The 12796-nt window shown below is 46.2% G+C and overlaps 1 protein-coding gene across 4 annotated transcripts in view; it reads right to left on the bottom strand.

Moving 5' to 3' along the window:
• LOC135517624 (rab GTPase-activating protein 1) overlaps positions 1 to 12796 on the bottom strand; it is a 127098-nt gene that overhangs the window by 17447 nt on the left and 96855 nt on the right. For all 4 annotated transcript variants that reach the window (XM_064942103.1, XM_064942102.1, XM_064942105.1 and 1 more), the window contains 6 exons: positions 9364 to 9477; positions 8346 to 8420; positions 6668 to 6793; positions 5993 to 6136; positions 4831 to 4872; positions 4421 to 4549 (listed from right to left, as the gene is read on the bottom strand). In XM_064942103.1, the coding sequence (XP_064798175.1) occupies positions 4421 to 4549; positions 4831 to 4872; positions 5993 to 6136; positions 6668 to 6793; positions 8346 to 8420; positions 9364 to 9477 (630 nt within the window). The remainder of the gene's footprint in view (positions 1 to 4420; positions 4550 to 4830; positions 4873 to 5992; positions 6137 to 6667; positions 6794 to 8345; positions 8421 to 9363; positions 9478 to 12796) is intronic.

Raw genomic sequence — 12796 nt, forward strand, 5'->3', positions numbered from 1 at the left:
TGTGTATGCACTATGCAAAGTATGTGTGTGGGTGTGTACTGCCTGTAAACAGTGGCTGTGCTAAATACTGAGTGTGGTCACTTTAGTAATAGGCCTCTCCCTCTTACTAAAAGCCACAGCAGATCGCTGGAAGGAAACAGCTGGTTTAGCTTGAGCTATGAAAACTCACTCAAGCCTAAAGAATTGAATCGGAGCACAGTCATATCTGGCTACCTGCTTCTATAAAGTGGTTTGTACAGAGAAAAGTGTTGGGCAGAGCAGGGTGGTTTGGCTGGTAAGAGGGGGAGAGGTCTCTGATCATGCCGCCAGGCTCTGGGCTGAACTCTGACAGAATTTGTGACACCCTGAGGGAGGGTGTGAGGGAGGGTGAGTGGGTGTGGCTGTGTCTCTCACTAGGAGAACCTTGCCTGCTCTTTTTAGCCCTTAAGATCCTAATCCTGCTCTACGACTAATTTTCAGATGACCAGCCCTGGGTGACCAGACCTGTCAAAAAAAGGTCAGAGGTCATAGAGTGCATGACCTTAAGCCTGACCCCATGCTCTACCTTATAAAAGATGTGACAAGAGAGGTCGACCTGTTCTAAAGCCTGTCTGAATCAGAGGACAAGGACGCAGGTAATCTCCAACCTAGTGTACTGTAGGTGTTACGTAATGCAGTTTAGGATAAGCCAACCCCTTTTGAGAAAAATGTTTTTAGATACAAAATACATATGTAAAGGGATAAAAAATACTTATTCTTAAGCATAGACCAGACTTACCTTCTAGGTCAGGACAGAGCACAGGTATGTCGTTTAGGAATAGCAGATACTTCTGACAATTATTTCAGATGATTTTAGATACAGTCCGTTTCCAAATATTTCGATACAAATCCATATAGGATGTAAATACTTCTGATTTTCTTAGGCCAGGAGAGAGCTCAGGCCATAAGGTTATGAAGGTGTACTGTAGCTGTCAGTTTCTATTGCAGCTCAACACTGCCTCTGACTGGTTATTTAAAATGCCAGAGGAAGTATGGTATATTGTTCTTATGCACTATGCACTGCGGAGTGTCTGGACACAGCCCGTAGCCATTGTATATTGGACATATACCACAAAGCCCAGTGGTGCCTTAGTTCTATTATCAACTGGTTACCAAGGCAGACGATTGTTTAAAACCGCATTCCAGCTGGTGTCTATTCCACATTACCACCAGCTAAATCTATGACGTTAAAACGGCTATTTACTCTGCCCCATCTGACTGTGCAATCTCCTGTCTCATCAGCCCAGCCAGGCAATTTATAAACTTGATCTCCACTATAAAAAGCATCTAGACATTATCTCACATTTCTTTTAGACTAATATTTAGTTTCCAACAGCAGAGACTTGTATAAACCTAGATGTCTGTCTCCATTGTTTCAATATTAAGATTTGATCTCCAGCTGTCCCATAGTAATGTACATGTCGGAATGAGACACAGGCAGGCAGGCAGCTTCACTCAGCCAGGCAAAATCATGAATCAGCATCATTTTTTTATGGCTATATACAAAGAACTATCAATAGAAAACAGGTCAAACGAAAGGAAATGCAGCTAGTTCAGTTTGAAGTGATTGTGTTCGCTAGCTCTTCTGAACAACAGTGTCCTGACGAGAGAGCACATGTTCTACCCCAGGCGAAATCGTGCATCATTAGCTCATTGTTATGGATGTATTCAAATAAATGTCACTAGAAAACAGCTTAAACAAACGCAAATGCAGCTACGTTGCTGTTATTCTGGCTACAATGTTTGACGTGATCTGTGATGTGCTGTGGCTTTTGTAAGAGGGAGAGAGATCTAATACTATAGTGTCACAACTTGTGGACTTGTTTACGTGATGCTGTGCAGTTTGTTGCTAATGTTACGTCGCTACCTGCCAACTTCACGGTTTTTACTTTTTAATTACTGTTTTATATTGAATTGCTTTCCCTAACTCTACTTTTTTCATTCAAATGTTTCACCCCGGACGCTTTATCTGGACATGGTTCTATAGGATCCTCCACTAGCCGAAGCTAAGTAGTAACATTAACATGATGCCTTCTAATTCGCTGTACTCATAATATACAGAAAAACGATCGCCTTACGGCGAGGATAGCCGTGCTGCAAGCCCAGCTTCAGACGCAATCGTTAGGCAAGGGTAATTTCAGTGTAGGAAAGGATGAAACAGCGCCTGTGTCACCAATACGTACAGATAGTAGTATAAATTCCCTCGCACAGTCCCTGCAGGCGGACAATTTTCTCATGGCTTCTGGAAGAAAATGCTGTAGGAATGCTCAACCGGTATCGCTCATTCAGCCGACAGAAACGTTCAACCGGTACTCCCCATTAAGCAGCGAGTCGGAGTCAGAGTCAGAGCTTTCTCTGGTCTCTACTCCTCCCCTTACGGGGTCTGAGATGCCGAAGCCTCCCCCACCATTAGCTCTGACAAATTGAAAACCCTCGGCATGGACGACTCCATTACCCGCAGTATTAGACTTAATAAGAATCATCCAGCGATCATACACAGTTAACGTTGGTAGCACTGCCCCCTGGTTAAGGCTAATCTGAAGATGGTGCTGGCTAAGGCTAAAAGTGGATGGATGTAACGTCCAGGAAGCATTACTGTGTGACTGTGATTCAGCACTGTGTTGGGGATAATCAACTTGGCACTCTATGGGGGGAAAAAAATGCAACTTCGTGGAAGGTTAGTGCTGCTACTACGCCATGCAGAGTGGCGCACACCTTCCACGGCGTGCATTATTTTCCATAGAACGCATAGCCCCTCGTTGCTGATCCCTTACATAGTGCTGAAACGCAGTCATGCAGTACTGGAGGCTTCCTGGTCCTTCCATCCATCAGCTTAAAATGATCTTTATTGGAGTATCTCAAATGCTCCATTACAATAAAGCCCCAATTTAATAGAGGTCATCACTAACTTGCTAGTAGAAAGGAGAGCCACGTTTGCATCCTGTTAACTTCATACAACTTTTCTTTAGCTTGTGAAGGAGACTAAATTGGGAGGTGATTCTACTACAAAGGCAACAGCAAACATCAAACTACCACTTGCACTAATAAAATCATGTGATTTTGTATAGTGTTTATAAATACAGTGTAATTGTGTGCATTTTACAGTGACTATTGCCTACCGTTTATGCATTATAATGCCGACACCTTCCTGTGGTCACTTTTCTTTTTTAATTTTCATGACAAAACTCAAATGAATGTAAAACGTTTCCAATTAATGAAAATTGCTGGGATCCAGCTCTTTTCAATAATTGCCATCAAAACGTTAGTACTTTCCCAATATTTAATTTAGGAATGTTGCACTGCAATCAGCTGTGTGAGGAGTTGTGAGTTCTTGACACCCGACAGTTGACATTCAGCTGATAAACGACATAGGCCTCGCTCATGAACAGCTTCGGGAATTAGTCCAATTTTTTAAACAATTATAGGCTATAGACCTAGACTACTGAAAAGCATTATTACAATATTCAAGTGACTTGTATAGGCTAAATAATGTTAATGTCTTGACAAGCAGGAATTGATGGGCTTCTCGCCTCCGCGAGGACACAGGACATAGCCTGAGGAGAGGCTCACTCCGAGATGGAGGGAAGGCTTTGACATTCTTGCCTCCGCTTGGAAACAGCTGGTTGATAACAAGTGTGAGGCGTCAGACTTCGGGATGATTGTGAACGATTAAATGAATATTAGTATTTGCAGGATAGTAAAATTGTGTATTTTGTCATGATGTATCAGTTAACAGAAACATGCTAATGCAGGGATTTCTAGTAACGCGCATATGAATTATGATAATGAGCGAGCATTGAGGAAGTTGTACGCAGTTTCCGGCGTTTGGCTTCTGTGTTTTGAAAGCGTTCGGAAATGAGGTGGATAGCAGAGCGCATTCGACATACCCCACGCCTTCTCACACATCTACTCGCCCATTTTTAAGTCGCCATATTGGGATGCAGCTACCCCCTTCTCGTCTCTTTAGCTAATCCACTCACAGTACTCCATGTCACGTGTCAGACAAAAATCGCCACCTGCTGGAGAAGACAAATTTTGGGCAGTTATCCCTCTCGAGTTGTCACTCTCCCTCTCTGGTGTGTGACTCACAAATTTCAGTTAATCACTATAGCTCCCGCCTTGGGCCAATCAGAGTGATTCGGTAAATGGCGGATTTCCATGGCAAGACGCATCATTCACCCAAGTTTCGTCAAAATCGGGGCAAGTGCTGTCTGAGAATCCCCCCCCCCCCCTGCATTTCATCATGGGGGACAATTAAGTGACTGAATTAACCATAGTAAATTCAAACTAAGGAGAAAACAACATGGTGGAGATAGCCAGGGTAGGTTCAAAACAGCGGCAGTCGTGTCCACGGACAGTTAGTTTGGATACGCAGGATTTTAGGCAGTGAATAATGCAGTACCTTCATGCTGCATGCCAGTTCCATAAGTTTCTTAGCGTTCTCCTCTGAGCGGTAGCGTTTGGGAACCGGGACTCGGAAGAACTTGAGCGCCCCCTCAAAGTCAGTCGCCAGCAGGTCTTCTCGCGAGGTCTGGAAGAGGAGAGGAGGGACACAGTGAGACAGAGAGAGACTTTTCCAGCCCAGAACCCCCTCACAGGAAAACCCTCTAACATTACTGCTGCCAAGAGCACAGCAGGAATGGTGTGAGAAGAACTGCGTGTGTGTGTGTGTGTGTGTGTGTGTATGTGATTAGAATGAAATCGAAGCCTTGGCTCTATGTCTAAGCTTGCGGTGCGCCGCTGTGGTAACACGGCCTCGTGGCTGGCGGTTTGTGTGCGCGTGTGTAGGTCTCCACAGATGCAGCAACTCACCTTCAGGAGAGCCAGAGCCACATTGAAGATCACACTGATGCCCTGAGCGAGACAGAAGAGAAAATAAAGACTGTGTTATTGAACAGAGCAGAGGTAAGCGGGGAGAGGAGAGGCACGTGGGAGACTAGAAAGAAACAGAGGGAGAGGGTTGGTAGAGAGACAGAATGTAGAGGAAGTTGAGAGTAGAAAGATAGTGGGAGAGGGTTAGGGGAAGACAGAGAAAGGGGGATTGAGTCCAGAAAGAGAGAAAGGAAGTGGGGGTAGAAACACAGAATTAGAAGGGTAAATGGAGGAAGGGGGTGAGGGTTAGGGGTTAGGGAGAGCCGTGAGGGTTATGGAGTGAGGGGGTTAGGGAGAGGGGTGAGGATGAAGGGTGAATGTTATGGTTAGAGAGAGAGTTGAGGTTTAGGAAGATGGTGAGTGTTAGGAAGAAAGGTGAGGGTTAGGGAGAGAGGTGAGGGTTAGGGAGAGAGGTGATGGTTAGGGAGAGAGGTGATGGTTAGGGAGAGAGGTGATGGTTAGGGAGAGAGGTGATGGTTAGGGAGAGAGGTGATGGTTAGGGAGAGAGGTGATGTTAGGGAGAGAGTTGATGGTTAGGGAGAGAGGTGATGGTTAGGGAGAGAGGTGATGGTTAGGGAGAGAGGTGATGGTTAGGGAGAGATGGTTAGGGAGAGAGGTGATGGTTAGGGAGAGGTGATGGTTAGGGAGAGAGGTGGTTAGGGAGAGAGGTGATGGTTAGGGAGAGAGGTGATGGTTAGGGAGAGAGGTGATGGTTAGGGAGAGAGGTGATGGTTAGGTAGAGAGGTGATGGTTAGGTAGAGAGGTGATGGTTAGGGAGAGAGGTGATGGTTAGGGAGAGAGGTGATGGTTAGGGAGAGAGGTGATGGTTAGGGAGAGAGGTGATGGTTAGGGAGAGAGGTGATGGAGAGGGGTTAGGGAGAGAGGTTAGGGAGAGAGGTAAGGGGTTTGGGAGAGAGGTGAGGGTTAGGGGTTCAGAAGAGGGGTTAGGATTGAGGGAGAGGAGTGAGGGTGATGAAGAAGAATGAGGGTTAGGGGGTTACGGAGGGTTACGGAGAGGGGAACGAGGGTTAGGGAGGGGAGAGGGAAACGAGGGTTAGGGAGAGAGCAGAGTGTATCGGGTTAGAGGGAGATAGATAGATACCTCACAGAGAAGCAGGTCTATGATGTGGAACACCATGTAGAGGGGGAACTTGGCTGTGAAGAGCGTGAGGAACCACTGAGAGGCGTACATATGAGCCTCCAGACCCACGTTCAGGAAGTGGTTATACAAGTCTGGGATGTACTCCTGTTAGAGACAGAGAAAGAAAGAAACCGTTACCCGAAAGTAAGCATCAACAGCAGCAGTGTACTCCTGATACACAGACAGACAGAGACCGAGACAGAGACAGAGAGAGAGAGAGAGAGAGAGAGAGAGACAGAGAGAGAGAGAGAGAGAGAGAGAGAGAGACAGAGAGAGAGACAGAGAGAGAGACAGACAGAGAGACAGAGACAGAGAGAGAGACAGAGAGAGAGACAGAGAGAGACAGAGAGACAGAGAGACAGAGAGAGAGACAGAGACAGAGAGAGAGAGACAGAGAGAGAGACAGAGAGAGAGACAGAGAGAGCAGAACAATTACTACAGTAACAGTAGGTAGAGAAACACAGAGAGTATCACACATTTGTTACATTTCAGTCACTTATCCAGAGCGACTTACAGTATTGAGTGGATAAATGTTTTACTTTAGCCCGTACTGGTCCCCCCGTGGGAATCGAACCCACAACTCGCCATTCTCCACCAACTGAGCCGACACGGGACTCAGCACGCACGTCATCTCACCTGCATGAGTCGCTCCAGCTGGAAGAACTTGCAGTGTAGATCCTCAAAGTTCTGCTTGAAGAGCTCCCTGAGTCCATAGTCAAACATGATCTTGACCAGGACACTAAAGGCCTGCTCCTCAGGCATCTAGACAGGGGTACAGAGAGAGAGAGAGAGTACACACAGTAGGTACATCAGCAATCACAAGCACACACTGTACGGGACCCACTGGTTGATGCTTATTTATAAAACCCTCTTAGGCCTCACTCCCCCCTATGTTGGGTTCCCGAGTGGTGCAGCGGTCTAACGCACTGCATCTCAGTGCTAGAGGTGACACTACAGACCCTGGTTCGATTCCAGGCTGTATCACAACCGGCCGTGATTGGGAGTCCCATAGGGCGGCCGTCATTGTAAATAAGAATTTGTTCTTAATTGACTTTAATTAAAAAAAAAAAAAAACATTTTACAAATCTGAGATACCTACAGTACATACTGTAGCCCTCATCCTCTACATACAAAACCCATTCTGCCAGTCACATTCTGTTAAAGGTCCCCAAAGCGCACGCATCCCTGGGTCGCTCTTCTTTTCAGTTCGCTGCAGCTCCCGACTGGAACGAGCTGCAACAAACACTCAAACTGGACAGTTTTATCTCCATCTCTTCATTCAAAGACTCAATCATGACAGTTGTGGCTGCTTCGCGTGATGTATTGTCGTCTATGCCTTCTTGCTGCTGTCGTCTGTGCCCAAAAATGTGTGTACCCTGTGCTGCTGCCATGTTGTGCTGCTGCCATGTTGTGCTGCTGCCATGTTGTGCTGCTGCCATGTTGTGCTGCTGCCATGTTGTGCTGCTGCCATGCTGTGTTGTCATGTGTTGCTGCCATGCTATGTTGTCATCGGAGGTCTCTCTTTATGTAGTGTTGGGGTGTCTCTTGTTGTGATGTCTGTTTTGTCCTATATATATTTTTTTTTTATCCCCGTCCCCGCAGGAGGCCTTTTGCCTTTTGGTAGGCCGTCATTGTGAATAAGAATTTGTTCTGAACTGACTTGCCTCGTTAAATAATGTTGAAATTAAACACTGGGCTGGGACATATCTGCATCAATGTTTACTCTCCTACACATCTATCTAATTGGAACAGTACTTAAACAATGCATCAGATCTGACTTCATACATCAAAAACCTTTCGTTTAGGTTAAAAGGGAGAGGCATTCATGTATCCCTGAAATAATAACAGGACAGTGCAGTTCACTGTCTATCCACTAGGTGTCAGTGTTTTAAATCAGACATCACTCTGGCACTGTGATGGCTGCTAGGGAGGGATGAGACATCTGCCCTGAACCTCCTCCAGCCTAGAGCACTCCATCACAGAACTGAGCCGGTGAGGAGAGGGAAAGAGAGAGGGAGAGAGAAAGAGAGAGAGAGAAAGAGAGAGAGAGAAAGAGAGAGACAGAGAGAGGGGGAGAGAGAGAGAGAGAAGAGAGAGACAGAGACAGAGAGAGGGGGGAGAGAGAGAGAGGAAGAGAGAGACAGAGACAGAGAGAGGGGGGGGAGAGAGAGACAGAGAAAGAGACAGAGAAAGAGAGAGAGACAGAGAGAGAGACAGAGAAAGAGAGAGGGAGAGAGAGAGAGGGGGAGAGACAGAGGGAGATACCACGTGTCTCGATCAGCTCCCAGCTCTGCTGTTGCCATGTGTAACTCACGTGCAGCAGCAGCACCGCAGCCAGGAAAGACTGCCCCTGGCAGTAGCCAATCTCCTCATCATACACTGAGTAGGCCTGGGGAGGAGAGAGGAGCACAACACGCAACGTTAGAGACAGGACCAGAGACGGGTTGTTAGTGCTATTGTAAAGTACATTCTCTGTATTACAATAAAATAATAACAACATGGTAATTCATTAGTTGCTTTCATCGAAAGAGTGCACGCCGTACAGAACTGTCAACACGCATTAAGGCGCCGAAATCAAACCCAGCGAGCCATTGGATCCACTTACAACTCTCCGGAGAATTACCATTGGTCGTATCCGATGACATAATAAACTCCCTGAACTCTGAATGGAGATCGAGAGAGAGAGAGAGAGAGGAGGTCTGAGCAGTAGCCTTCTAAGCTACTCTGTAAACCCTGTTATAATGATGAGCTGTCCGGCTGAAACAGTCAATGCTGAAACGCAGCGGTACAACGGATATGGATCAAACGTACAGCGCACACACACACACACACACACACACACACACACACACTTTCTAGCAGTCACAGAGAATCGAGAGTGGACCCAGTCAACCATACATAAACACTGATTCTTGTTCAACGTTCAATGATGGATCGAGACCCCCTGGCCAGCAGAGAAGACTCCAACCAAAACATCGACTCAGGTGAATCATTTTTGGGAACCCGGGCCTCAGTTGATCCTTTTGAAATTGTTAGCCCCACTGACACACTTCCGTAATTAGTATCTGAATCAAAAACCTAACTTTTCCCGTCAATAATAATACAGTGTCGATGGCGGAATGCTTACTGCTCATTGGCTGGTAGCTACAGCTTTTTTTGGCTCCCGTTTTTGTTTTTCTTCGCTTCATATTCCAGCCAATCTTTGAGCAGTTGTGGGACCGTCCCCCTCGTAGTAATGTGTTGTAATGCAATTTGTACGATTCTGAAGCGAGACCATTTCCCCCTCGGGGATAATTCATCCTTCTTCCCCTACTGCTCACTCCTCTCCTCACCTTGCAGATCTTGTAGAGTGAGTCTTGGCCGTCTCCTCCAGTGTCCTTAAAATAGTCGTGAGCTGGGAAAGTCCTGTTGATGTCTCTGGTGATGGCACTGTCCTGGGGAGACTCCTGGGAGGGTCAGACAAGAGAAAAGGGGAGGAAAGGAGGGAACGAGAGAAAGGAAACGGTCAGTGAAGTCCATAAAGCTACATTTAGATTGGCTGTTCCCCTGGAGTTAGATCTTCCCCAATTAACCACGGACTCTGTACATAAAGTCCAGTAAGCGCCTAAGGAATCCAACCAGCTGAAGAGTATGGAAGCAAACGGTACAAAATCGTCCACATCACAATACCAGACCAGTCAACAGACTTTTCTGCCCTGGCTCCACCAGGGGACAGTGTTCTATGGTAAATGCAGCCTCTCAGTTGGTCTCTCTGGGAGAGGAGATTGGGGATGGGAGGGGAGAGGAAAGGCCCCTGAACACAGCATACAGTGGGGCCCGGAATAAAGGGGCCTGGATCCCTTGATAAAGATGAGTAAAAAATACTTTAAAATAAACACTATGCAAAACAAAACAAAAAACAAAACAAAAATGCGATATATTTTATACTGATACAATTGTTCAGAGAAAGAGATTTTGCTTAACAAATTAAATTAAAAAAAAGGGATAAGGATCAAGATAATAGGATCCCCTATTTTAAATCAATACTCCAGCACCCCCCCTTTGACAAGATAACGCCACTGCACCTTTTTCTCAAATGTTTTATTAGATTGGGATCGTAGGAGGGATCTAAGACCATTCCTCCATACAGAATCTTTCCAGATCCTTGATATCCTTCGTCTACTCTTACGGACTTCCCCTCTTCAATTCAAACCACAGGTTTTGAAATGGGGTTCAAGTCCGGAGACTTGTGGTCAATGAACCATTTCTTTGTAGATTTTTGTTGTGTGCTTGGGGTTGTCTTGCTGGAAGATCCCCTTGCAGCCGGGTTTCGCCCAATGGTCTCCCAGCCCGCTTTTGATGATTCATCGCCCCTATCGTGTTCAGTTAAGAGGTACCATGAGAAGGAATGACAAAGTACCTAATATGTATTCTGTACCATTGACTGGCACGCTCAGCCTGTCTCTCGGGGTCTCTCCAGTGACTGGCGCGTTGTCTCGAGGACACTGCATTGTTTTTCGTGCAGGCAGGTTTGGCTGCCGCAGTGGCACAAAGAGCTAAATAACTTATAGAACGGTGTTGCTCCCGGACAAATCTATATACAGAGGAAAAGTGAATGCAAATAACTTTATTGAAAGTATGTTTGATAAGAAATACTATGATGTGGGGGAAAAAAGAGATGAAATGACACAGACAGGGGTGTGAATGGATCCCATCCTCTCAGCTCAGCTCCGGTGACCAGCCGCCCTCCATGTTATCGTGCTAACCTTACAGTAACACATGTAGCACACATCAGATGGCAACCGGTCTTATTACGACAGCCAGAGTGGAACCCAGGCGGTATTGACATGTTTCCCCCGGGGATCCCTATTCTGACGCGGACCCACACGGCATGGAATTACTGTAATTACAGTACACACACGTACGTATGCACAGGAGTACACGCCACGCATGGACGCACGCACACAAACGGACAGACACACACACACACAACTCTGCAGCGCCCTTTTCAAATATGAATTACCCCCGGGTTCAATTATTGATGCTCTGTTTATCTGGAACAGAACAGCATTTAAATAATGCACATATTCCACACACAGTCACTAGCATCCACACACAGCTACACAGTCTCAGTCAATCACTGAGCTGAGCCAGTCAGCCAGTGACTTAGGGGCAGATTCAGCACCTAGATATCTGGACCAGTATGGCGGACAGTATTTACAGAATAACGGTGAGAGTCACTGGCTGGCTGACTGGCCTCAGCACGGCACAGAGGAAATGATTCAGCACGAGCTACAGTACCAAGTAACAGTTACCAGCACCCTTATTACGGCAGGATGTCTGGTCACCAGCAGACTACTTTTAGTTATCGTCCGAAAGTGTGGCAGTGTGCGCCCTCGTTCACTCCTCTTCCAGGATTGAAAAGCATCGGTATAAGAAATGTGCTATACTTTTCTAGCATGAGAGCTACTTTTAAATGATGAAAAATGTCACGAGCTACTGTGTTTTTTTGTGTGTTTTTTTTAAACCTTTCAAATAAGACACTATGTAATTTCCCAAATTCCATTTTCTTGATCATTTTTCCCCCCTGTTTTTCTTTTGAATTACAATTATTCATAGAGAAACAATGACATTTGATGTTCTGAGTCCATGTCAATGCTGAAATCACATCAGAAGACCATTTGGTTTAGGACATTTTGTTGTTGGTCTAGCTAGTCATCACAGACACAGCCCTAGGAAGTAGGGCTGCTGATAAATATCTCTATTTTATATATATATATATATATATATATAATCTTTCCCCCCCCATCATAAAATCAGCGAATTATGCCTTTATTACTCATGTACACCAACTTTGCAACAACTGGACCCAACTGACCAACTCCCTCTCTCCTTCCACCCTAATCTCCATCAAGCTTTCTGTTCCTACTTCCAAAGAGGAAGACTGAAACCAAAAGAAAGCAAGCAGGAGAAGAATGGACGGAAGAAAAGAAGAATAAACAAAGACCTGAGTGGTGGACGGACTTCTCCTCTCCTTCCAGCCATTGCGCCACACCCTAGGGGTAGTGTAGGGGGTGGCTAACATCAATTACTGTGTCCCAAATGGCACCCTATTCCCTATATAGGGCGCTACTTTTGACCAGAGCCCTAAGGGGTCAAAAGGAGTGCACTACATAAGGATATAGGGATGTTGCGCTGGACTGAGGCCTGTGAGCCATTGGTCTCAATCACTGATAAGGATCCATGTTTATGTTCGGGAGGGTTATCTCGGGCTCTGAGACACTTTAAAAAGCCCAGTGACATAACACCAATTAGCCTCTGTCCATCTAGAGCCTTTGCGTGAGTGGGGGGAGGAAAAAAACAGTGTTTGGTGATGCTCATTGTTAGTGATGGAGAAAGACGGTGTGTGTGTGTGTGCGTGCGTGCGTGCGTGTGTGTGTAGGAAGCACTTTAACCTGTTCCTCCATTGTTTACAGCTCAGGTTTATTCTGACCCAACACAATGGCTGAAATGGCATGTTGTTTTTCTTACTTAGGGCTGATTATGAGACCTGGAGTGGGGCGATGAAAGCCCTACTCCAGGAAGTATGGTGGGAGGGAGAGAAAGAGGAGGAGGGGAGGAGGAAGGGTGGGAGAGAGGGCTCTCCTCCGTCTCCTACTCAGGCCCTGTTTGGTGGAGCAACCTGCCCTCCCTCAGACAGCCACCCTCTGCCCTGAATACAGAGCCAGGCTGGGCAGAGGTGTCTGTGTGTGTATACGGTGTGGTACTGTTCCTTTCCTCTGTACA

Source organism: Oncorhynchus masou, chromosome 28 (genome assembly GCF_036934945.1).
Source record: "Oncorhynchus masou masou isolate Uvic2021 chromosome 28, UVic_Omas_1.1, whole genome shotgun sequence".
Taxonomy (NCBI): domain Eukaryota; kingdom Metazoa; phylum Chordata; class Actinopteri; order Salmoniformes; family Salmonidae; genus Oncorhynchus; species Oncorhynchus masou.